The 27,767-nt window shown below is 42.2% G+C and overlaps 1 protein-coding gene across 2 annotated transcripts in view; it reads right to left on the bottom strand.

Moving 5' to 3' along the window:
• Window positions 1–27,767, bottom strand: part of ARHGAP24 (Rho GTPase activating protein 24) — a 693,477-nt gene that overhangs the window by 241,541 nt on the left and 424,169 nt on the right. For both annotated transcript variants that reach the window (XM_055139840.1, XM_055139841.1), the window contains exon 3: window positions 26,107–26,194. In XM_055139840.1, the coding sequence (XP_054995815.1) occupies window positions 26,107–26,194 (88 nt within the window). The remainder of the gene's footprint in view (window positions 1–26,106; window positions 26,195–27,767) is intronic.

Raw genomic sequence — 27,767 nt, 5'->3', positions numbered from 1 at the left:
TGCACACACTGCGTTTGTCCACCAGCTATTGGGCACACCTGCTGGTCTCCAAGCCAGGAACACGCCCTGTCAGATGAATAATGAATCTTCAAAAATTAAGAGCCACATTCGGAGAACAAGAAGTTGGACACGTTTAATGATGTCACCATCAAATAATCTTTTGAAAATTTACTTTTGAGAAGAAGTTTTGAAATTAAAAAACAGCCCTGTTTATTTTTGCTAAAAATCTCTTTCTTTTGTTTACTTGGGAACCATTTAATAATTTATCCATAAATATTTTCCAGCATACCATCGTTTATATAACACATATTTATAAAGTGTATAATAACAGCTTTTTAAGAGCTCTCTCCAAGGTGACCATGGTATTCACTTTTATAAATTCTTTTCTCATGTCACAGGGGCAAAATTATCCACCTCCCTGGTACTGAGGGACAAATAGCTCCTTGGGAAAAAAAGGCACAGGGGTTCTGAGAAGGGAATTCTGACTTTGGTGTTTTAGCTGATAGTTATCATGAAAAAGTGACCTTGAGCTACGTGTGTGTATGCTCACGTGTGAGCATCTGTATGTGTGACTCTGAAAACTTTGCTCAATTAGAGAATCTAAGCATAAAGAGGAAAAAAATCAATGCTCAATTAATGCTGAGAGATAATATAGAGTTAAGGTGCTAACCTTGCATGCAGTCAATAGCTCATTTCCTGGCACCAACAATGGTCAACCAAGTACTGGCAGGAGTAAGCCCCTGAGCACAGAGCCATGAGTAATCCCCGAGCACAGAGCAAGGAGTAAGTCCTAAGCAATAGCGGGTGTGTCCCAACACCCTCTGTCTCCCGACCCACAAACTGTTTGTTGTTACCTTTGTGTAGAGGGGGTCTGTGTTTCTGGCATAGTGTGACCCTGGTAGGAACATCCGTGAGGTACTATTAAATTTGAAAATATCTCCTAACACTGCATGATTGGGGACTTTTCTCAAAACAAAACAAACCATGGATTGATAAAATACACAAAGAATTAGCATCTTCTGCTCACATAAAGAAAAGGAGAATGAGAGAAAGAAAGACATTTGACTGTTTATTAAATGCTGACTTTGGGCCCAGCTCACAGAATATAATGGCAAATAAAGTAATTTAAAGGAGCCACGCAAGTTATGAAATTCTGAATAGAAGTCCTGCGAAGGATGTGAACAAGATAACTCTTAAGGAATAGCTGATTGAAGGTAGAATTGGAAAGTAGATTGGTTTCAAGTTGATATCTGAATAAGAAATAGGCATATGGGGCCGAAATGACAGTCCAGCAGGTAGAGTACTTGCATTGCGTGAGCCAACATGCATCCTAGATGGTCCCCTGAGCCTACCAGGAGTTGTTCCTGAATGCAGAGCCAGGAGTAACCCCTGAGCACAGCCACGTGTGACCTCCCAACACCCCTTCAGAAAAAAAAATAAAAAGAAAGGAAAAACTAAAGAACCAGAAAAACAGACAAAGGCATTACAAGGATACATAGGGAGACATCTTGCTTACTATATTGCACAAGACTGACATCCAAGACGCGTGAGAGTTTCATGAACTCACAAGCAAGCCAGCGGCTGCTGCAGTGTGGGGCCGGGCTAGGACGGGGTCTGCAGGTGGTGAGGATCGGATCCTAGGTGGGATGTGAGGGGGCCTGGGAGGCTTCACGCGGCCAGCGACTCTGTTTAGTTGACTTCAGAGTGATCTCTGTGAAAGGACGAGATGCCGGGAATCCCGGGGAGAAACGCCTTGAGCCGGTCGAGAGCGAGAAAGGGATGGTCCGACAGTGAAAGAGGACCGTGTTGGGAAGCCTCATCTGGATGTAGTAGCATCCCCGGCTGATGAGTTGGATGCTGGTTGTGAGTGGGTGTGTGTGTTGTGGTTGCTTTTTTTGGGGGGGGCGGGGGGCGCAAACGTTGGTGTCCGGTGGCTACCCTGGCTCAGGGCTCAGGGGTGACTCCCAGAAGATCTCTGAAGAGCACGCGGTACCAAGAGTTCAGCACGCCTGAGCCTCCTGCATGCAAAGCATGTGCTCAGCCTCTTGAGGCGTCTCTCTGGCCCCATGAACTGGATGCCAAGCGGAAATACGGGAGTTGGTCCTCGGTCACCCGGATGCTGAGCTGCTCGTCCCCTGGAGGGCTCACGGACAATCCGGCAGAGGGAGGACCAGGACAGAACGGCAAATGACCCAGTCCACTCTGCAGGGGTGGGGGTGGCGGGCAGAGCAGGAGCCCAGTGGCAGCGCCAGCAGCTGCTGAGGACAGAACTGAGGAAAGGGGCAGTGGCCGCATTAGGACACCGAGGCCGGGGCAGGTCAGGAGAGGCACCGCCTCTAAAGGCGACTTTTCCTTTCATGACATCAATCAAATCAGAGGCACTCCGTTGGTGCCAGGCTAGAGCTGGGGTCAGGGCTCTCTCCCTGACCAAGCAGGCAGCAGCAGCAGGAATGTGGCTGGAGCTTCCTCAGTGCGGGCTTTGAGGAGACAGGCCTGGCCTTGTGCTGTCTAGCCGACTCCACGCCTGTGAACAACTCAAAGCTTGGAAAAATAAAACCAGTGCCAAGGTGATTCAATGGGGAGAAGTACTCTTCCAGCACGTGCTCCTAGAACAACTGGACACCCAGGAACGCAAGCCTCCAACGGTCTGTCCTAAACCATCCACTCTCATACTTGCATGTAGGCACACGTGTGTGCACGCACAGGCAGACAGCACACACACACACACACACACACACACACACACTACCACCACCACCACCACCACATACACAGTGGATCACAAATTTAAGCCAAAGAGCTAACTTATAAAACCTCCTATAAAAACTTGAGAAGAAAACTGAAGCGAAGTCTTCTTCGATACAGGACAAGTGACCAAGGAAAAGCACAGATGCATTTGACTTCACATGCAAACTTTTGGTCTTTAAAGACACCATCAGGTAAACAAAAATACAATACCACATGGACTGGGAGAAATATAGCTGTGAATCATATATTTTAGAAGGAACTTATAAACAACAATATTAAAAATAAACCTCACTTTCACCTAGACAGATGGGGCAGCAGGGAAGCACTTGCCTTGCACATAGTCATCTAAGTTTGATTCCTGGCACCACAGAGAGTTCCCCAAGCATGGCCAGGTGTGATTCCTGAGCATGGAGGCAGGAGTAAGTCCCGATCACAGCTGGGTGTGGCCCCCAAATGAAAATAAATTACTAAATAGAAATAAAACTTGTGGGGCTGGAGTGATAGCACAGCAGGTAGGGCGTTTGCCTTGCACGCGGCCGACCCGGGTTCGAATCCCAGCATCCCATATGGTCCCCTGAGCACCACCACGGGTAATTCCTGAGTGCATGAGCCAGGAATGACCCCTGTGCATTGCCGGGTTGTGACCCAAAAAGCAAAAAAAAGAAAAAAAGAAAGAAAACTTGCACTAGGCTAGAGGGAGCTCAGTGGGTTGAGGATCACGCTTTGCAAGCAGAGGGTCAGAGTTAACTGTCTTGTACCAAACGATTCCTTGAGCACTGCCAGGAGTCACCTCCCAAGCACTGAGCTGGTAGCAAGTCCTGAGCACCACCAGGTATGCCCTCACGACAAAACTAAAGAAGACAAAAACAACCAAACCCAACCCAACCCAAAAGCTCTCTTAAAAATGAAAGAAAAGCAAAATTCCACTGACAAGTAGACAAAGTGTTTGAGCAAACAGAAAAGTTATAAATGACTAGAAGCATAGAACATACTATTCAACAATGTTAGTCATTAATAAAGTACAAATCAACCAAGGGAATATCAACTTCACATCCACTGGAATGATTACAATTAAAAATTGATAGTAACATGTATTAACAAAGATACAAATAATATTGGGGCTGGAGCGATAGCACAGCGGGTAGGGCGTTTGCCTTGCACTCGGCTGACCTGGGTTCGATTCTCAGCATCCCATATGGACCCCCAAGTACCGCCAGGAGTAATTCCTGAGTGCATGAGCCAGGAGTAACCCTGTGCATTGCCCGGTGTGACCCAAAAACAAACAAAAAAAAAAACCAAAAAACAAATAATATGGGGGCTGGAGTGATAGCACAGCGGGTAGGGCGTTTACCTTGCATGCAGCCAACCCAGGTTTGATTCCTCCGCCCCGCTTGAAAGCCCAGCAAGCTACTGAGAGTATCCTGCCCGCACAGCAGAGCCCGGCAAGCTACCCGTGGTGTATTCGATATGCCAAAAACAGTAACAACGAGTCTCACAATGGAGACGTTACTGGTGCCCACTTGAGCAAATCAATGAGCAATGGGATGACAGTGCTACAGTGATAAAAATAATATGAGAAAGTAGATGGGAAAAAAAATCAAGAGCAACAAGCCAACCAATTATAATGCCACCATTTAGTATTTCTTCAAATTTAGAATAAAAATCAAGTATTATTTTAACAAGAAAAATTTTACGATATAAAATATAGAAACAGTTATTACCAGAATTTTAAAAGAAAATTTCAATCACTAAAATTTATTGATAATTAATTACTAATGCCATGTTCCTAATATCTAATATGAGTTCAAAATATTTTATCTGATATGATTTTCTAATTTGAATTCCAAATGAACTTACAAAAAGAAAACTTGTACCTAAACTTTCTTACCCACTTGCTAGTTTTCAATCTTAGAAAGTACGTTAAGCTTTCACAGTTAGCTAAAATTCTGTGAAAATATTATGTTTAATTCAACTAATAGAAAATTCAATTAAAAAGTATGTAAGGTCCTAATACTAAGCACAAGTCTATCAGTAGTTATTATTCTTTCATTTTGATATCATGCTATAACTAATGTATGTAAGATGGAAACAATGAGACCAGTGAGACAACATAAATGAATCTATTACCCTGGAAATACTAATGAAATCATAAATAAGCCTTTCGTTATATACATACTTTAAATTTGAGGTTATTAAATTTGAATGGAGTGGGCTGAAAGGTACAGTGCAATGGAGTTCTCTGGGCTTGAGCGTGGTATTTTTCACACTGTAGCCCTAAAATATATAAGCTTTCTATGCTTATAATCAATGCGACTCTGGTAAAAATGTTAAGAGAAAAAATTGAAAATATGTAATTGGCATAAATTAAATATAAGATGAAAATATCAGTCTGTAGAGCGCTCAGATATGGCTTAACAATAGAGAGCCTGCCACACATACATGGACCCTGGATTCAATCCCGGCACCACTAAGTAAGCCAATAAACAGTGTGGATGCTACAAGATTCTGAAAGACTCTGAGAGCCTTAAGAAGCAAAGAATGTTATCTGATATAAATTCCAGATTTCTCGAAAGTGAAAATAATATGTTCGTTCTCCTATTTCAGTTTTAGCCACATCTGAAAACACAGATACGCATCTCTCACGATGGGCTTCAATCTTTATTATTTTTACTCTAGAGATATTCACATATAGTGTGTGTGACAGGTATGCCAATGCAATACTTCTTTATTTTTTCCATGAGATAGAAAAAAAAAGTATTAACTCTAATTTGGAACACATTTTGAATTAAAAGTCCTTTTCAGAATGAAATATATTATTCATATTGTAAGAGAAGATTTATTTATTTTAAATCATGTAGACATTCTAAGGGAAATGTGTTCCCTATTATTATTTTGTTTTGCTATTGAAGATAGAATCTAACTTTATTAGGTGAATCTTTAAGATTCATTTAGACATTATTTTCAATATTAAATAGGTCAAGGAATCCTACGGATTCAAACTTTGCTAAAGGATATATTTCTAATTGTCAATCACTTCAAGGACCCTTTGTGCATGCAGACCCCCCAGCCAGCTTGGCAGAGAGATTATTCACACAGGGAGTATGCTCCATGCAACAGAAGTCATGCCTAGAAGAGTGAGTCATCTTCATTCTTTACACCACGGACATGTACTCTAAACCATTTTGTTACAATTTCCCTATGCCCATGAGCATCAGATTCTCTGCTTTCCCATGTTTTCCAACAAGCAACCTCGAGGTAAGTGTAAATTTGCAAATGCCGTTGAAGTGAGTGAAGTCAGAGTGCCACATTTAAACATCTGAAAAATAAGCCTCCCTAGTATTTTGAGGAGCAAGTAGCTTACTTGGAAGGGGATGGAGTTTCCAGCCAATCTGAACCCACCATGCCACCGTTGCTTTCTGTGTGAGGAAGTGAGTGATCAGTAGATTGAGCAGACAACCAGTATTCTGCCCACACTTCCCCCTGTACAATTAGTCCCATGACTAGTAGCTCTACCTACTGCATTGATGTCTGTGAAACTTTGTGTCCCAGGCCACTAATGAAGAGTTACTGTGAGAGGCTGCCAAGTACAGAGGAGAACATTCATCTCCAAGGAAGGAGCAATGAAATCCATCGAGGTACAGAGGTTAACAGTCACAGATGGAGCCGGCGTGCGGGCTTAGCTCTGGGGGCCAGTTCACATTGACAGAGGAGAGAGGCCATTTGTAGGACATGTTAAGCGGCCAGAATTTAGAGACGGAAAAGAACATAGGAAAAATAAATTCAATTTTAGGTAGACACACTAAAATTAAATTCACTTTTAGATGGATTTCCATTTCTTTTTTTTTGGGGGGGGTTGCTTTTTGGGTCACACTTGGCGATGCACAGGGGTCACTCCTGGCTCTGCACTCAGGAATTACCCCTGGCGGTGCTCAGGGGACCATGTGGGATGCTGGGAATCGAACCCGGGTCAGCCGCATGCAAGGCAAATGCCCTACCCGCTGTGCTATCACTCCAGCCCCGGATTCCCATTTCTTATTCAATGAATCCTTTCAGGTGACTTGATTTTCACACAACATCGTATCACGCCTATGGTGGGAGAAAGAATGAAGAGTAATGTTACTGGGACTTGTCACTGGGTTCTTACGAAGTAAAAACGAGAAACCCCTTAAAGAGAGAGAACTTGATGGGACTAATTTAGACTCCTGGGACTAATTTATACAGTGTCTCCATATTCATTTAGGAGACACTAGTTGCAGACATTGACTTACAGCGTGTGCTGGGAAATTCTGTGTTGCAATGTTAATTTCATTTATGATAAATGGATGCCACGGGAAATAGACACATGCCTACAAAATACAGCAGGAGCCGGAGTGCATCTCTGCCACTCGCTAGTTCTCTAACTGTAGACCTTGATTGGTGTTGCCAAAAAGGTTCAGTGGAATTTAACTCCTAATGGATGTTCTTTAAGATGATAAGCCGTAAGAACTTGGCACAACTATTTGGCTTATAACTGATTTTACTAAATGTCTAATGAAACTGAGAATGCAGACTTAATCACATGTTTTAATAACCATACACATTTGTTGAAAAATAGAAAGAAATGAAAATATGAAGAGAGAAGAACAGAGGAAGGCAGGAAATGAGGGAGAGAAAAATGAGGAGTAATGAAGAGAGAGAAGGGGCCTAAGAGACAAAATTCACTTAACACCCAAGATTCCTAATTAGCAGCAAAGAATTTATCTATAGCACAGCGGGTAGGCATTTGCCTTACATGCAGTCGGCCCGGGTTCAATTCTTCCATCCCTCTCAGAGAGCCCGGCAAGCTACCAAGAGTATCTCGCCCACACAGCAGCCTGACAAGCTACCCGTGGCATATTTGATAGGCCAAAAGCAGTAACAACAGGTCTCACAATGGAGACGTTACTGGTGCCTGCTCGAGCAAATCGATGAACAACGGGACGACAGTGCTACAGTGCTAAATTAAAGTGACCACTTTTTCTCCTTTTTTAAATTTTTGGGTGTGTGTATAGGGGCTGGAGTGATAGCACAGCAGTAGGGTGTTCACCTTTCACTCGGCCGACCCATGTTCGATTCTTCCACCCCTCTCGGAGAGCCTGGCAAGCTACTGAGAGTATCGAGCCCACATGGCAGAGCCTCTCAAGCTACCCGTGGTGTACTGGAGGTGCCAAAAAGAGTAACAAATAAGTCTCACAATCGAGAGACGTTACTGGTGCCCGCTCGAACAAATCGGTGAGCAACGGGGTGACAGTGACAGTGTATAGGGGCCACATTGGTAGTGCTCAGGAATTACTGCTGGCTCTACACTCAGAATCACCCCAGTGAGACTCAGGGCCACCTGGAGTGCCAAGGACCCAATCCAGGTCAGTCATGTCAAGGGCAGGAACAATCAACTGTACTGTCTCTCCAGCACCCCGCCCCATCTCTTTTTTAAAAAATTTTCCTCCTTTTTAAGGGGGGTTGGGAGTACACCTGAAAGGTTCAGGGCACTCTCCTGACTTTTGCGTTCACAGATTACACCTGGTGGGCTCAGGATACCATATGGGGTTCCGGGATTGAACCCTGGTCAGCATCACGAAAGGCACGGATTACACCTGGTGGGCTCAGGATACCATATGGGGTTCCGGGATTGAACCCTGGTCAGCATCACAAAAGGCGAGTGCCTTGCCAGCCCCTTCTTATTACCCTTCATTTTTCTCCTCATTTCCTGTTTTCGTATATTCTCTCTTCATATATTCATTTCTTCTTTCTCTTCTTCAACCAATGTGTATGGCTAAGAAGTACATTATTAAAACGTGATTAAGTCTTCACTCTGCTGGAAATAAGACGAGGAACAAAAGCAGAGTTCTAACTCTCATGGAACTTGCATCTTGTGTGAAAGGAAAACATCATAGAAACACAAAGAATTTTAAGAAACATAGATCATGAGCCTTCAATAGTGCTTTAACAGACAAATTGGAAATAAGCATCAAGAGCAGGTTTTTTTCCAAAGAAGTAACAACTGGGGGTTAAACAGGGGTTATTGTTGAATACTTTGAAATGATGTAAAGGAAGCATTTGAGGAAGAGAAAATGGCTTCTGTAAAGTTTCTGTGGCTAGAATGAATTATGGGAAAGTAGAAAAACTGAAAGAAAATGTAGTTAGTGTTCAGAGAGCCAAGGGAAAAATAAAACGTATAGGCATTCATAGACTTACGTTTTAAAATAGATGAACTGGTTGGATTTGGATATCAATACTATCCCTCTGAATTTGGGATTTTATCCTTTCTACATCATTTGCCAGAGCCTGGCAAGCTACCCGTGGCGTATTCAATTTGCCAAAAACAGTAACAAGTCTCACAATGGAGACTTTACTGGTGCCCGCTCAAGCAAATTGATGAACATTTGATTTCATCGATTTCATTGATTTGATATCACATGGGATGACAGAGACAGACGGTGCTATATCGTTTGTCTATAACACTGGAATCACTCTAAAAATAAACGTTATTTTACATAGCATCGGCACCCAGACTCGGAGAAAGTAAGGAAAAGAATAGAGTCTAAGCACAAGCTCGAATTCTGCAGTTCTCTGCCATAAACCCAGACACAGGACTCTTCAGCTTACACCGGGACACACGAGCAGTGAAAACCAGGAAAGTGTGTTGTCTTCAGAACTGAGTAAAGGATGTTTATCAGGCAACAGTGGGTGATCAACTGTGTCAAAGGCAGGATGGAGCAATCATTATAAGAACTAAAATGCCAGCGTTATCTTCAGGGGGAATAAAAACATGGCTCCTGATGACATAAATGATGCCTCGAAAAGTACAGGGAAGCATTAGGGCGGGGCAAACAGGTGCAGGGAAAGCTGGGGGCTGGGATAGAGCATTTAGAGCATGTTTTTTACAATAGAAGACATGAGACGGCAGAGAGAGCAGAAGACTGGCTGGGATGATCTTTGGTTAACAGAAGAATAAGAGTATTTTCACATTTTCAGAACTTTTAATACATAAAACTATTTTTTAAGTACAAATTATATTTCTTAGGCTACTTTATATGCTTAAAATATGATAATTACTAGAGGAGACAAATCTATATAACAAGTGAAAATCAGTTCAATCAATAGGGTATGAGTCCTGAAAAGGTAGGATTTTTAGGAAGGGCGACTTGGGAATAAAAACAGACGATGGTGTAATGCTATAGAGGGAAAAAGGGCCCAACAGCAGATGTAGTTAAATATATTTGATATCTGGAAATTGGGATAATTTCCATAAAATTAAGTTGGCAGGAGGTTATCTGTTGGGGAAAGAGGCCGATCAAAAAATAAAATACAAAATAAATTAATATTCAAATGGTAATTGATTTGCAGCAGCTATACCCATCTCCAAACGAATGATTTGTCTTTCAAAGAGCCCATTATGACAAACCACAGCCCCTAGATTAGAGCCAAATAGCCCTTAAGCACAGTCCTGTCATTATCTCCCCTGCGATTCCTGTAAGCAAGTGACACATCAGAAATGAGTCACGAGAAAGACAATGTGATTGGTGCCATAGAAATGAACCCTGCGTCCTGTCATGCCCTGCACTAATCGTTTTCCCGAAGCCTTAATTGCTGTCTTGATACTCTCTGCTCTTCTACACCCTGAATGACAAGTTGGTAATTCACCACAGAAGGTTTGGGCAAATGGCTAAGACCTATTAAGGGCTCCCTCTGGGTTCCTGCCCCTGACTAGGCAAATCACAGCAGTGTTTAATGCATTACTGCATTGCTTTTAGAGAGGAGTTTACTCCCAAATAAAATTTATCCCGAACTTAAAAAAGGAAAATCCAAGCATAACACCCAGACAAGACTCGATGTCTAGTCTCTTTCCTCCAGGCGCTGCCAGAACAGCAACGACGATAAACAAACCTGGAAACAAAATTAGGGAAAAATTTAATCCAGGGACAATTTTGCCAAGTAGAATAGCTAGACAGGAAACACTTGATATTCCTTTAGGCGCGCTATGGATATTTTACAGGCATGTCATTTGTTAAGACTAAGACTAAGACTTTCCAACATTTACCAAATAGTTAAGTGGAGGCAGGAGGGGACAGGAGTCCAGGGATCTGGGCACAGAGCACAGAGCACGGTTCAGGATTCATGGTACCCAAAGCAGCGTCAGATGCGGCCAAGGAGGCCCCTGGGTTGGCCCAGCACTGAACTGGACTCCTCATGCCCTCACTGAGCCCAGCGACCAAGAATCCGTGCGCACAGCACAGCCTTGGGGCGCCCACCTCAGAGATGAATGAAGGCGAATTCTGGAGTGCGGCTTAGTGTAAACAGAGTAAGGTCTGCATTCCTGAGACGTTTTGTTTTTGCGAGGACCCCTCTGGGCCTCCAGTGGTGAGAAATAGAAGGCGATGACCCAGGAAGAGACGTGGCATCCTGGAGAAGCGCAGAGGGCGGAGCAGCTGGGAGGCCCAGGGCGGCGACAGCTCTGCATGTTCCCCGGGGCACCTCTAGAAGGCGCTTGTGAGCAACACGCAGGGAACGACACATCTGGCCCGAGAGGGTGGCCCCACAGGACAGAAGGCTAAGAACAGTGGTACTTACTTTTTGACTTGCTGATGGATTGAGCTTGGTCTCCCCAGATACAATATACTGAAGCATCAACAGTCTCAGAATCTGACCCAGCAACAGGTCCTTGAAGCCCGGTCAGCTGTCACTGTCACTGTCATCCCCTTGCTCATTGATTTGTTCAAGCGGGCACCAGTAATGTCTCTCATTGTGAGACTTGTTACTGTTTTTGGCATATTGAATAGGCCACAGGTAGCTTGCCAGGCTCTGCCATGCGGGCGCGATACTCTCAGTAGTTTGCCAGGCTCTCAGAGAGGGGCAGAGGAGTCAAACACAGGTCGGCCGCGTGAAAGGTGAATGCCTTACTGCTGTGCTATTGCTCCAGCCCATTTAATTAAATTAAATTATTTATTTATTTAGGCTTTTTTGGGTCACACCCAGCGATGCACTGGGGTTACTCCTGGCTTTGCACTCAAGAATTACTGCTGGCAGTGCTCGGGGAACCATATGGGATGCTGGGACTTGAACCTGGGTCGGCCGTGTGCAAGGCAAACGCCCTACCCCCTGTGCTATTGCTCCAGCCCCTCTATTTAATCTTAGTGAAGTGAAAGTGAGGCTACTCCAATAGGCATTATTATTATTTTTTAAGTCTCACAATAGAGACGTTACTGGTGGCCATACGAGCAAATCGATGAACAACGGGACAATGGTGCTACAGTGCTATTATTGCTTTGATTTGGGGGGGAGGCACAGCTGGCAGTAGTCTAGACTTACCCCTGCTTCTGTGCTGAGACATTCCTCCTGGAGGGTTTCGGGGGTCACCAGGGGAAGTATCTGGGCCAATGGCATGCAAGGCCAACACCTTAGCTGCTGTACTATCACACCAGCCTTATTCTAACACAGTGCATGATATCGTAGGAGAAAGGACCTGGGACGCAAATGAGCAGAGAGGGGAGGCCGTGTGGGACGGAGAGGAGGCAGGCACCGTGAAGGCTAGGCCGTGTCGTCAGAAGAAATCCATCCTGGGGCAGGAGTGACAGCACAGCGGGACGGCCATTGGCCTTGCGTGTGGCTGACCTGGGTTCAGTTCCCGGCATCCCCTCTGGTCTCCGGAGCAGGGCCAGGAGCGATTCCTGAGTGCAGGGCCAGGAGGAACACACTTTGACCTGGGACTTTTAACTTGTGGGAAGAAACCAGTTCGACCGCCAAAGCTGCTTCATCCTTGGCACTCTGTGAGGCCTCCCTAGAATACGAATAACCACTCCTCCGCACCTCTCCTGTCAAAGACACAGGAAACATTATTTTCAAAGTAGTACCAGTCAAGTAGGGGCTCAGGGGCCCAGGGAAGAGCCTCCTGCACGGGGACGCGGTGCCCTTAGCCTAGAGGACAGTGGCAGTGTGACGCTCTGGTGCCGTCTACACCAGGCAACCCGCAGGCCCCTAGCGGGGGTGCTGCAATTAGAATGCAGTGTGGAAGCGTGAATGTCGGTTTATGAGCCCCAGGTTTGGGACAGAAGCATTTGATTAGCATTTCCTTGTAAATTCTTGCCGAATCAGCCGAGGGTCTGAGTGAGAGCAGCCTGGCATCTCAGTGCTGGCAAGCCCTCGGGACCCGGACCCGGACGGTTCTTCCAGAAGGGCGAGCCCGCGGCCAGAGCTCCGGCAAGGAATCTAGGATGTCTCTCTCCTGGCTCCGCTCGGGCCCTTTCCTAGCCTCAGAACTTTCTCCGTGCCTTTGCCAATAGTTACACCGCCTGCAAGTCTTCTCCCTGGAGTCAGCTCATGAAAACCCAGCAGCTCCTCTCTGGTCCCGCCGCAGACTTCCGGCCGCTAGAAAGGCTTCCTTGATTTTTCTTTTTTTTTAAGACCAGGTTGACCTTTGGCTTCCTCATTGTCACTACACTGATCATCCCCTGGAAGATGACTCAGGTGTCCCCCAGCTCGTACGTCCATGCCACACCCCCATACAACAGTGCAAACTGTCTGGGCTCTGCAGCGAGGGTCTGCCCAGGACAGGCGATGTCCCAGCCCCCGGACCCACCAGCCTTCACCCACAGCATCACTCAGGAAGCAGGATCTTCTCCGATGCTTACCAAAAGGACACAGTGTTCCAGAATGTCTAAGCAGGAGCCCTAGCCACACAGCTGGAATTGGGTTCGAGTGCTATTTGAAAATGGAGTCTCGGGCCAGTACAGCGGGGGGAGGGGGAGTATTTGCCTTGCATGTGGCCGACCCGGGTTCCATTCCATAGCATCCTGTATAGTCCCCCGAGCACTGCCAGAAGTAACTCCTGAGTGCAAAGCCAGGAGGAACCCCTGAGCATTACCAGGTGTGACACCCCCACCCCCGCAAAAAAAAATAATAATAATAATAAAGAGTGGAGTCTCAACTCTTTGCCTTGCCAGGGCGACTGGGTGCCCACCAGTCGTTTTCATGATGGGTTACTCTCGTCGTCCATTAGGCATCAGTCTTCCTAAGTCCCTGGGGAAGAGCCTCCCTTCTCCTTGCACACGCCCAAGCAACTGCCTTTACGTCCAGCAAAGCACCCGGCACACGCTGGGCTCACCTGGGTCCCGGCACTGTGCCGTAAGGTGTCAGTCTTCTCGCACTGAAGGTTTCCTCCATAGCTTGGATCACACCTGGAGGATTTGTGTCTTCTTGGTTCATTAATTTAGGCCTCTCTGGGTGCTTTAATGAGGCTGTGAAGGTGGATAGTTTTCCAGAAAAGCAGCATTTGCAAAGTGGGAAACTGAGTCCAGAGACTAGTAGGAAATTAGAGATTCCATTCTTTTTCACGTCGGGTATCTTACATAGCCAAAACTGCGTTTGGGCTCCTGGAGTGCTCAAGGTGCCATTTTGAGGAAACATTTAGTGAATTAAGCTCCATCTTCTATTAAAAGGAAATTAAAAAAGCCCCCTGGTGCCCTGAGCGTTGGCACGGGATTTAGTGATATGCCAGTTTGAGTCTGACTACAAGCTTATTTCTTCTCCTCCCTGCAAGCTCCTTCCTTCAGATTCAGCCCAGTACCAGATACTTACTCTTTCTGCTCCCCAGATCATTTCAGATCATTTTTACTCTAATCTTTGACGTTACTGACCTGAGTCACCTGTAAACACACCCTTTCCCTAGCTAAGATACAGTCCAGAGAAATGCAACCACAGAAAGCACACTTCGGGTAGAAACTCATAATAATACCAGCAGTTTGAAGCACTTTGTCTGCTTTCTAAGCTTGATTAAATTGAGAAGCCCTTAACAATGATCAGATAAAGGATACAGGTAAACACAGACATCTTGTGAATGCATAATGAGGACCAAGCCACAAAGAACAATGGCAGTAGTGGGGGAGGGTCACATTTATTTCACAAATAACTTGCAAACAAATAGCTTCAGTCACAGAAGTACTCTCAGAAGACACCATGAAGGACCGAAGGACACGGCAATAATACAGACCACTTTTTAGTGAGTGTAGAGTCAGGGGCATTAATAAACTTTATCCTCCAGGTTCCTAAGCAGAGACAAAGAGAGACAGACACAGACACAGAGACACACAGACAGAGACAAAGAGGCAGAAAGACAGAGACACACACACACACACACACACACACACACACACACACAGAGAGAGAGAGAGAGAGAGAGAGAGAGAGAGAGAGAGAGAGAGAGAGAGAGAGAGAGAGAGAGAGGAGCTATAATCATATTATGAATTCTGAGCTATAGAACTCTTTAATTTTGGTTCATTCAATGCAGCCAGTCCTTAGCTAATAAAGCTGAGTTCTATTTTTTAATTAACTCAATAATCAGTACTGAGCAGATACTATTAGTACCTAGCTACTGTTTGCTAGTGTTAGTGTCTAGTCATTCTGCGAGGTGCCAGCGCTGGCAAGTCCCGTCTCATTGTTCTTTGCGGCCTGGTCCTCATTATGCATTCACAAGATGTCTGTGTTTACCTGTATCCTTTATCTGATAATTGTTAAGGCCTTCCCAATCTAATCAAGCTGAGAAAGCAGACAAAGTGCTTCCAACTGTTGGTGCGATGAAAGAGTTTCACAGGAAGAGGTTTTTTTTTTTTCTGTGGTTGCACTTCTCTGGGCTGTATCTTGCTAGGGGAATCCTTTCCTTTCTTGAGAGCTTCCAATCTGGAAAAGAGGGGGTTAGGGAAATGGTTCCAAACACTGAGCACATGTGCTGTATGCAGGAGGCCTGGGTTCCATCCCCTGCGTACACCCAGGAGTAGCCTCAGAAAAGAGCCAGGTGTGACCCGGAAACAAAATAAAATAAAAAACAAATTAAAAAGTGAGCAAGCACATTTTAGCCACTCTAAGAAGAGGAAAAGGAAGGAAGACCAGAGCCGACTACTGTTCAAATCCTCGACCTCAGTTCGTCATTTGCCATCCTGATCTCGCTTCACTCTTGGCCCCTGTGGACTCGATAATAAACTGGATGCACACTGGTAAAAGAAGGCTGAAGCCCTGGGTGGTTTTATGAGCATGGAGGGGTCTAAAACCTGGATTTAGCATTATTAGCACTATGGATGGGCTGGAGCAATAGTGCAGCGGGTAGGGCGTTCGCCTTGCACTCGGCCAACATGGGTTTGATTCCTCCGTCCCTCTCGGAGAGCCCAGCAAGCTACCGAGAGTATCGCGCCTGCACTGCAGAGCCTGGCAAGCTACCCGTGGCATATCCGATATGCCAAAACCAATAACAACAAGTGTCCCAATGGAGACATTACTGGTGCCCGCTCGAGCACATGGATGAGCAATGGGATGATAGTGCTACAGTGATAGGACTGTGGATGCAGTGGCTAAAAAGAGAGTACAGCAGATTGGCCACTTGCCTTGCATGCAGCTGATGTGGGTTCAATCTCCAAAACCACTGCCAGGAGTGATCCCTGAGCACAGAGCCCCACTAAGCCATAAGAATAGAGCCAGGAGTTGGGGATGGAGTGACAGCACAGTGGGTAGGGCGTTTGCCTTGCATGCAGCTGACCTGGGTTGGATTCCCAGCATCCCATATGGTCCCCTGAGCATGGCCAGGGGTAATTCCTGAGTGCAGAGCCAGGAGTGACCCCTGAGCATGGCTGGGTGTGACCCAAAAAGCAAAAAGAATAAAAAAACCCACAAAAACAAAACAAAACAAAACAAAAAGAATAGAGCCAGGAGTAAGCCCTGAGCACTTCAGATTGTGACCCAACCACAAGCCCTCCCACCCTCCCAAAAAAAAGAAACGTGGATGTGGCATAGCGCTGAGGATAATGGTGTCTATCACAAATGTGGTTTATAAAAGGGATGATCTACATTAGTATAACGTTGACTCATTTCATTCAATAATATGGCAGGGTTTACTAGTAAGCACTGATTGTTATTATTGATGATATAGGAAAATTACTAGGGTTGTAGGCAGAGATATTGGTAAGAGAAATAAATCAACATTTTAAAACACATAGTCTGCTCATTTTGCCATTAAACAAGGTATTCTCTTTTTGTGAAAAAAATTGGAATTTTAAGATGCCAATATACTTTGTAAAAAAAAAAAAAGGAATAGAAAAGCAAAGAAAGAATAAAGGAACAGTCAGAAGATATTTCAAACTTATTTGATCTGCCAAGGGATTCAGAATATTTATGAATAATATCTCCTTGAACTTGAACTGAACAGAGTATGGGAAATACTTTTCATGCCCGGCATACCGAATCTCCCATTAATGACATTCATTTCTTAATAAGACACAAAGCATAGGTTAGCTCTGGTCAGAATCGAGAGTCGGAACTAAGCTAAAGTCGTTCCAATGCAGAATTTCACTGGCCGGTAAGATTGTTTAGACTCATCATCATTGAGAAAAATATAAATTATTTGAAAAAATGGAGTTTCTAAATAAAAGCACTGGCGAACAGCTTCTATATCATGATTCTGAGGCCGAGGGCGGTGCCAGGCCTGGGGACACAAGCTGTCTGGGTGCTAATTCCGGCTCGACTGGCACCAGCGGGGATTAGCGATTTATATTAGTATCTCCAGCCTCCTTTTCATTGGTGCGCTTTTTTTATCCAACCCAGGGTCAGCACACTGTGGCCACCTTGCATTTTTTTCCTAGCAGATGGAAAAGTTAAGAAAGAAGAATATTTCTTGACATTCTAAAATTATATAAAATCTAAATGTCAGTACTTAATAAAGTTTTATCGGTACATAGCCATGCTCATTTTATTGACACACAGTCCACAATCATTAGGGGCATAAATGCAGCCTCCCCGCACCCGCCCCCCCACTATAGCTTGCAGTCAATATAGTATTAGAGCTTCATGAGATTGTAAATATTGCAAACCCCCCTTTGCAGCATTGTAATAGCCTTTTTCAAACGTACACTACCTGGCATTTGGAGAAGGAAGGGAATTTTCAACCTAAAATTCCAAACACATTCAAAACAAAAGAATATATGGCGGCTCAAAGATGCCAATCTCAGTCACTGCAACAGAGAATTTCTGATGATAGAGCCTAAGATAGTCACTCACTTGCCCTTTCCAGGAAACACTTGCTGGCTACTGTTTTAGCATAAAAGTAAGTGTTAGAATTACAGGCGAATGGATCAACACGTCTACAGACCCGCGAGACGGCTCCTCAGAGCAACACTCCTCAGAAGGCAATCGGAAGATCATACCTTTGTTTGTTTTTGTTTTGGGGGTGAAACTAAGTGGTGTTCAGGGCTTCCCCCTAGCTCTGCACTCAGGGATCAACCTGGGCAACTCAGGAAACCAAATAAGGTGCCTGGGACCTGAATGGATTCAGCCCAGTGCAAAGCAAGTGCCCTACCCGCTGTCATATCTGGGCCCCAAACAGCACACTCCTAACTGATTCATCAATGCCCCTCAATATCTTGCAGCTAACTTAGACTTAGCCAGAACTTCATGAGATTGCAAACATGTAAGCATGCCCTTGTGCCATTGTAACAGCCTCTTTTTAATGTATACTATAAGGCATTTTGAGTAGGAAGAGAATCTGGAAACAAAAATTCCAAATACTTTTAAAATAAAAGGATATACAGTAGCTACAATATGCTGATTTTCACGAATGCATTTACTGAAGTCACGCTCAGAACTACTCGTGTATATAGAATTATGTTTTCTTACCATAAACTCCTACTCACATTCTCTAAATGATTTGCACACATTAACTAAGCAAAAAGGGAAAAAAGCATGCTTCAGGGCTGCCTACAGACTTAAGCAGACAAAAGAGAGATTGTTAGAGATACTTTTAGATAACAAATATAATTGCATGGATTTTAACTAACAGTATTAACACAAAACAGAAAGAAATTTAAGATAAAGAGAGTGTTGTAAAACTGAATGTCTTAGCAGCATATTTAACAAATGATCAAATAAATAACCAGCTTTTTTGCTATTCAATATTCCTACATTTTCATGTAAAATAGATAGCAAATACTGGTTTGCTTGTTTAAATGAGAGCAAATATCATTCACATTTTTGTTCATCCTGGAAGGAGATGCAACCACAGACATAAATGATAAACTCTTAGAGTTGTATCACATAAGTTTTCAGAAATTAAAAGTTGGCCAAACTATTCTCTCTCCTTAGAGATATCCAGGTATATTCCTCAGCATTATTTCTTGAGTAATTCTGCTATGAAATGCAACTGTGCGGATCATTTCAGAAAGTTTTACTTTTTACAACTTAAAGATTTTTAAAGATTCTAGAAGCATGAAATACTTCATATAGGAAAAGTTCTGTAGATGTGTCAACTAGGTTGGTAGAGTAACACAATTCAAGATTCAAGAGGAATGTACTCTATACACCATATTATTACAACTGACGGATAAAGATGGTCATATTTGAGGCCAGAGAGATAATATAGTGGATAAGGCACTTGTCTTGCATCCAGGCTGAATCTCAGATGACCCATATCATCCCCTGAGCACTGCCTGGAGTGACCCCTGATGTGGACAAAAAAACAAGAAAGCAAGAAGGCAAGAAAGTAAGCAAGCAAGAAAGGGCCAGAGTGATAGCACAGCTCACAGGGTACTTGCCTTGCACAAGGCCAACCTGGGCTCCATCCCAGGAATCTCATATGATGCCCCAAGCACTCCCAGAAGCATTTCCTGAGTGCAGAGCCAGGAGTAACCCCTGAGCATGGTAGGGTGTGGCCCAAAAACCATAAAACAAGAAAAGGAGAAAGAGAGAGAGAGACAGAGAGACAGAGAAGCTGGTCGGTTGTGCACCCATGTTATCAATAAAAGGACATAGACAAGAGCATGGAGTCAAACAGCTAACCAGAGAATCAGAGAATGAATAAAAATCAATGTTTCTGTTCCCTGAATCGGTTTCCCAAAGAACCACAGTTCTAAATCTGGAGTAAACAGACTTCAGGGAATCTCTGAAACCCCAACGATTGATTTTGCAACTTATGCAGTCATATTTTCTTGCAAAAATTAATGCATTTATACAATTTTCAAGTGATACATTTTCTGCTTTTTCTCTGTGTTGCTTGATTTTTGTTTTTGTAATCATACATAGCCGTGCACAAAGCTGACTCCTGGTTCTGTGCTCAGTGCTCGTTCCTGGCCATGCTCAGGCCCCATGCACTATGCCAGGATTGAAAGGTGGGCTGCATGCAAAGTGAGCACCGTTACCCCAAGACTAACACTCCACCCCATAAGTTACCCATTTTCTGCTTTTTGCTTTTTGCTTTGCTCTTAAAAACCCTTCTGGAAAGCGATTATAATTAAAACACTTCATTGAAATATACAGAAACAACATAAATTTTTTTTTATGGTATTACAACTATTTAGCAGTCATGACTAACGGTGAGATCAGTGATACCTGTTCTCTTTCTGTAGGGCTAAATTTCATTTCTAGGCAGATGAGAACCACATTATTTATTTTTCTCTATGTCCACAGAAATGAAAATCTTCAGGTCTTCATTTATCATCCTCTTTTTAAATTCAAACAAAAATGTGTCCAATTCTTTCCTTTCTCTGGGAGCTAAGAAAAGCAACAAATTCTTGATGCTACTGATCTGAGACATCCAGATCCTATTGATGTGAGCCTCGGATCAATACTATCAAGAATTGGGGCTTGGAGAGACTGAAATATTGGCAGTTGCCCTTGAAACCTATAATGGGTCTTTGTTCAGATAAAAAAAACAATGCAGGTCAGTGCACTGACTGCCAGCATCTAAGTAATATTAGCTCATTACTTGGGGCTAGATAATGAGTGACCCTTGGTTAGTAGCTGTCAGGGATTTGTAAAGAAGTTGAGAACAATGTCAATAACATGAATTATGTAATGAAAAGAATGAATCACAGTAACTCATAGTTTTTTGTAAGAAAAACATGTGGATGGAGAGTTCTCCTTTGGCACTGTTACTTATATTTAAGTAAGGCTACTCATAAGGTAAGCTTTTCTCCCCACTTCTCCATGAGAGTGTACTTGTGACCCTATAATAAATACTCTATAATAAATACTCTAACAAGGGGGCTGGAGAGATAGCACAGTGAGTAGGGTGTTTGCCTTGCACGCGGCCAACCCGGGTTCAAATCCCAGCATCCCATATGGTCCCCTGAGCACAGCGAGGGGTAATTCCTGAGTGCAGAGCCAGGAGTAACCCCTGTGCATCGCCAGGTGTGACCCAAAAAGCAAAAAATAAATAAATAAATAAATAAATACTCTAAGTACAAGAAGACATTTTTGCCTAGTGTACATTTTTACAAGACTTAATGCATGCATGCCTGTACGTACTACCAAATGTGTCTTAATTAACACAATTACACTGCAAGTTGTCAATGTGTAAAACATATAAATGCCTGTTCTCACTTTAAGTGCCCAAATTCTCACCCTTAAGTGCATGGGCTAAGAAAGTATACAAGCATATCATTCTAATTAAAGATGACTAACAGTAGTTATTAACAGTTTATGTAATTTTAAAACTTCATATATTTGTATTTAATAAACTGATATCACATGTTTTAGGGCAGAATATATCTAAGCTTAATTTTCATATCCTGAAACTTTTTTAACTTTGTAAAAGTAAACTGATCACATTCAATTGTATTTCTATACAACTACATACATATTCACAAGCTAGTTAATCTTGGTCAAATTCCTTTGCTGTGCCTCAGTTTCTTTATATGGAATTGGAAATCACAATAGAGCCTCTTATGAAATTCTAGTCAGATGAAATGAAGCACAGGTCACCAAAGCTAGATGAACTCTAGAAAACTTACCACAGATAGGATGATTGATACTATAAAAGCTTCTATAATAGTTTGTCAAGATTGCAGAAGCTGACTTATTAGTTAGTGATGGCTCAAAGATATCCTTGGAAATAATTTTCTTATTTTCCTTTTAAATATGTAGGAGTTTGAAATGATTATTTATTGCATAGTAATTATTAGATTATCATATCATTATTAGATTATCACTTAGAACTTCCCAGATACAGAGTTCTTTAAAGTCTCTTTGTTCTTTTATTTTGGGGTCACATCTGGCTGTTCTCAGGAGTAAGTTACTTCTGGCTCGGCATCCAGGGATCACTCCTAGCAGGGCTTGAGGGACCAGATACGGTGTTGGGGATCGAACCCATTGCAAGGGAAGCTTCCTACCGGCTGCAACATCCTTCCAGCCCGGAAGTTTCCCTTTTATAGTCAAAGGACTAATCAGTCTCCCATACCAATTAACAACTGTTAAAGTGATTGTAAATACAAATTACTTGTAATTCACATAATTTCCTTCTTTCCTGGAACAAGGAATTTCTCCTATCAAGTTTGACCTTCAGCCGGGTAATCTAGAGCTAGGCGGTGAGAAACGAGCCCCCCCCATCCCCCCCACCCCCGTTCAGAGCATCGAGGAGGCTGTTCCAGCTCCTTTGGGGGCAGCCAAGGCCTCTGCAACACAGATGTGCTGGGTCACCTCCTCCCCTCCAGCCTGTCTCTCTCTGCTGGAGCAGGTCCCAAGACCCACTCGAACAGAGCGTGCATCTTAGAAATTCAATCTGAAATTAATCATAGAGATCAAAACCGTCTCTCATTATCCTTGAGCTGCTTTTAAGATCTACATAGGAAGAATAAAATGCTAACATCCACCTTCTAACTTTCCCAAACAGGAAACCCTGCTCTGCCCCTTGACCACAAAGAAACACAGTTCAGAGAAGGATCCCAAACCTCACGTCCCCGCTCTTCAGTATTCTGAAAGGAAGATTGGGAAAGGGGCAGCGGCATCTGGAGAAAGCAGTTTTTAAGTACAACACTATTATTTGGTGGTGAGGAGATAGATTTTTTTTTTAAAACTCAAGAATTTCTTATAAAATTTAAAGTGTGCTAGAACCGTCAGTCATTTCTTGCCTGAAATGAAGCACTTGTGAATCTTGGAAAATCACCAAACCAGCAGGGTTAGAAGCTCATCCGCCAGGAGGGAAATGCAGGGGAGAAGGAGGGAACAGCCCGGCAAGAGCTTACCCTTATCTGGCAGGTGACATACAAGCATCTCCCAGTAGATGCATAAGCACAGAAAAAGTAACTGGCCTTTGAGTCCTTTGTTAATTCATCACCTAATAGAAGGATCCATATGATAGAGAATCCTACCAGGAGAACTGAATTCCAATTCTAGTGGTGGTAAAGAATCCACAAATGCACCCTGGCAAAAAGTCAATATTTAGAGAATCTTCACTGTTTTTGTTTAGGAAGATTACTGCCTTTTTTCTTCTCTTTTTTCCCCTGTTATTAGATCTGAAGGTGGAGAAGTAGGGAACAGAATGTAAGGACTTCCCCTCTATTGCAGTGATCACTTGAGACATAAAAAAGGACTTTATTTACCAAGCGATGGGGGGAAAAAAACCACCCAGAGAGCAGGCAGTAAGATTTCAATGTAGTTAGATTGGGAGTAGCTAGAATAAAATCATTTCATAAGATTCAGAATCCTCCATAAACCTGGTAAATATGCACTTATATAAATATGCGTGGAGCGATAGCACAGCGGTTGGGAGTTCGCCTTTCACGCGGTCGGCCCGAGTTCGATTCCTCAGCCCCTCTCGGAGAGCCCGGCAAGCTACCGAGAGTAACGAGCCCGCGCGGCAGAGCCTGGCGAGCTACCCGTCTGTAGTGGATATGCCCAAAACAGTAACAATAAGTCTCTCAATGAGAGACATTACTGGTGCCCACTCGAACAAATAGATGCACCTTACATTATACTACACGGGGTGAGAAACACAGCCAAGCGGAAGAAAGACGTGATCCTTGACTTTATGTAGAGTATATATCTGCTCCTCTCTATTTGGCTCTTGCTGCCATCTGACTGAGTCACTATTTCTATTTTTCCCTCTCTGATGGACCATTCTCCTAAGAAAGTAAAGCCATTATTATTCCATAATTACACTTTTAAAAAATACCACAAAAAAACTTTCCCTGAACACATTCTGAGAAGCTAAGGTACCAAATGAATTTTATTTCTTTATTTCTTCAAGCACCATATATTAAAGGTCTGCCAACATTCCTTTCCCAGTCACATTTCCCAAAAGCTTAGCACTGGCCATAAAAATCTAAAATTTGGCAAGTTTGACAGGCAAAATTTGCCAATTTGGCCAATGTTTTATTTTTGAATAACAAGTAGAAAAATTGGGGGGAAAATTGAAATGAAATCCTAAAAGTCATGGTATTATTGAGAAAAATTCATTTTCTTGGGTAGTAAATGATAAAAATTTAATTTTCAATTATGGCAGAGCTTTTTCAGATGGGATTTCACAAAAACCTAAACGTTGCTTAGAAATATAAAATAAATCTAAACTAATATACAAAGAACAGAGAGATTCTTCTTATTGAATTTTTTTATTATCTGCACGTGATCAGTGCTTTATAGACATTTCAGACTAAAGCAAAAACAAAGATTAAATAAAGCAAAAAAACCTACCTATCTAACATGCATAAACGACTAATAAAGACACATAGCATACTAATACTCTATACTTGTACACACCATTGGGTTTGTATGAATATAGTGCTAGGACACCTGACAAAATGCTGTCATTCGTTGTGTTGAAAATATTGGAAGGTAGAATTAAAAGATTCAATCCTATTCACTAAGTAACTTGGGCAATTGGGCTTGAGGCATGCCCATAAATATAGAATGGCATTTGATTTATAAATATTATTGTTAAGATGGGGTTTCAAATGTGACAAACAAGAGAGTTCCAAAGAGGGAACAAGCAAGCTACCCATGGTGTATCTGACATGACAAAAACAGTAACAAGTCTCATAATGGAGACTTTACTGTGTCCGCTCGAGCAAATTGATGAGCAACGGGACGACAATGCTACGACACAGTGCCATCTTCATACTCCACATCAGAGAATCCTAAATATCTTAAACTTTGCTCATCAAAAGTCATTATGTCACATGTATTAACTCCCACCCATGTTTAGGAATGGCTGATTAGAAAAGTTTGTGACTTGCTGAATTTGATGATATATCTTTCTCTAGAATAATCTTGATGATACACATCTATTTTATATTGAAGAATATTTTCCCAAAGATGAAATCTCTACACAGTAGATCAAACAAAAAAGTCTTTCACCATATTACAAAATAGTCAAAGCCAGCAGAATGTCACCACACCCATTTTAAAAAGCCAATAGGCATTAATGTCTGAGAATAAATAGGGATGGAAACGTACTGTACTGATACTTCAAAGACCTTTGCAACATCTGGAATTTGGTTCCATTCAGTGTATCCCACTAACCAGGAAGAATAAGAAGATTTTAATAGGCAAATAAGATTCAGGTTTCTTACAATATGTTCTCCCCAGGGGGATCCCAAATAACACTATGCATCTGACTAACCTTTCTGCACTTCAGCTGCATTAACCAACATTTAGTCATGGATTCCATCCTGAGGCACAGATGTTTTCATTGAGGAGAAAATATGCTTTCACATTTTAGAGTCTCAATATTTACAAGTCTGGGGAAATGTTTTGATTGACTGCCTTTGTCACAGCATTATTGACAGACATTACATATTGATTACACAAAAATACATTTACAGTCCAGAGATTGTGACTAAACCGATGTCAATATCCCATAAGCTGTATCGACGAGAGTCAATGCTATTAAAATACAGTCTGAGCTATTCCTTTAACATCAAGATTAAAGAAAGGACCAAGGAACTGCTCAGAGTAGATCATGGACTTGGAGAAACTCGGGGGTGTCAAAGATTTAAGCAGTGGTACAGCGCTCTGTGAAAGAAGGATGTAGATGACTAGGGGCAATGAGCAGATGTTGAAGAAATCTCTGCTGATGACTTAGCAGAGATGTCCTCGAGACTTCAAGCCAAACATGTGAAAGTGCTTGGGTGAGAAACAAAACTACAACATCTGGTCAGTCAATTATTATAGGGGGGCATTTGTTTGGCTTTATTTTATCTCTTTAAGATACAGCAAATAGAAAAAGCATGACATCTGCCAACAAATCTTTGACAAAGGAACAAGAAATGTCAACTAGCTGAATTTTTAAATTAGAAGAGCAATGGAAAATAAATGTCTTCAGCAAATATTCGTAAACATTATATCATGACTTCCGGTGAAGTCTTAAATCTCAATAACAAATAAGAAAACAATCAGCATGTGGTTACGTATCCATGTGGGCACAAATTCATTTGTACCAATGTACAAACCTAGAATCATTACCTGGGTAAATACAGAACTTGACAAGCACCTCTTCAATTAATGCTCTTAGCCATGATTAAGGCTGTTTGAACTGTCTTCACTTTTACCAACATGGAATGGCAATAATTTAACAGACCCAGAAAAATATCTTACCTGGAATTACTTCAAAAAGAAATTTCCCTGGGTTTTCTTCATTGCAAGGATGCTCAACAACTTTATTTCCAGGCAGAAAAATCGTACCCTATGAAAACAAATACACAAAACATCAAAATCACCAGATGGTAAATGTCAAAACTCATTCTCAGTAAGGGGCATTCAAAATCTAGGATATGTAAATATACATCAGGAATTTTGCTCGAAGCTAATTAAATCATGCAATATAACTGCATCTAGGTAACATTAAGCATATATTTCTTGAGTACCCACTATATATAAAACTCTGCTAGGTGCTGGATTCATTTTTAAGTACCAATTTACTAAATCCATACTACAAGCCAAAATTTTTACTGAGACTACTAGCATTTTATTGTTTAATTGTCAGAGCAATTTTATAATTCTGGTGTTATTTTTCCCAGTTTGTAACTGTGAAAACCTGGGGAGAGATATTAATTTAGCCATCGCCATCACAGTCTCTCTTGATTATCCCTTCCTCTTTTTATTTATCACGTCTCTTTCCTTAGTGGATTCATGCTGAGACTTATTGAAAAATATATCCTGTTAAAAATTACTTTGACTCAATCTTTTCTTTCAATAATCATCTTAATTTATTTTTTGCTTAGCAAATAATTCCTTACCCTGGTTACACATGCACTGAATATACTATCAACTAATTTTTGTACACCTTTATATCACTTAGTCTAGTTTTTAGAAACAATAATTCCAATTATATGACTTTCCTCAGGTGTAAGACTGTCAATTTTCAGTCATCAGCACACTTTAATTCTATGGAGAACTCAGAGCTGTTAACCACTCTTTCTTCAATCATCTACTTTCCTAGATTTTGTGTTTTTCAAATTGTTACTTTTCTATTGTCTGAGTGTAGTCTGTTTAGTTACCTCTAGATACAAGAGTTTTGCAAATATATTTTTTCTTCAAGACTATACATACTCTGCTTATGATAGCTCAGACATATTTATGACTTTAATAAACAACTTTAAATAAGAATATTTCATATAAATGACAATAATCCAGGACTTCCAAAGCTTCACACTTTTATGTATCCAAATGTCATTTGACGCTTCCATTTGGATATTCCAAGGCATACTGAACTAAATTTATTCAAATGAAAGTAAAAGTAATCCTGGTTCTATTTAAGTACTGCCTAGATCAATGACTGGCATGATTTTCTAATCAGTTGCAAAAGATATAAATGTAAATAAAAGTCATCACCTGTACTCTATATTAGGACTATTACTACCACACCCTAGTTCAAGATACTATTATGTTTCTTGTCAGGAAAGCTTTAAATAGCATATAATGAATTATGTAAAATACTCTGACATTTTAATCCTTTTTCTTTTTTTGTGTGTGTGTGTTTCAGGCCACCCCTGCAAATGTTCAGGGCTTATTTTTGGTTTTTTGGGGATAACTCTGGTGGTACTTGAGGACTGGATGTGGTGTTGGGGACTGAATCCAGGTTGGTGATTTGCAAACCAAGTACTTTACCTGGTGTTCCATCCCTCAGGCCTAGGACTAAAGAATTTTGAAAACAGTATCACTCCCTATTGTAGCTTTAGCTTTGTCTCAGACAAAAATGCTATAGTAGCAAATTATAGAACAAAACTTCTTAATTTTAATTCTTCCATTCTCCCATA

This window comes from Sorex araneus, chromosome 5 (genome assembly GCF_027595985.1).
Source record: "Sorex araneus isolate mSorAra2 chromosome 5, mSorAra2.pri, whole genome shotgun sequence".
NCBI classification, from domain to species: Eukaryota; Metazoa; Chordata; class Mammalia; order Eulipotyphla; family Soricidae; genus Sorex; species Sorex araneus.
Note: the sequence above shows the minus strand (reverse complement) of the source record. Positions and strands in the feature narration are given on the sequence as shown.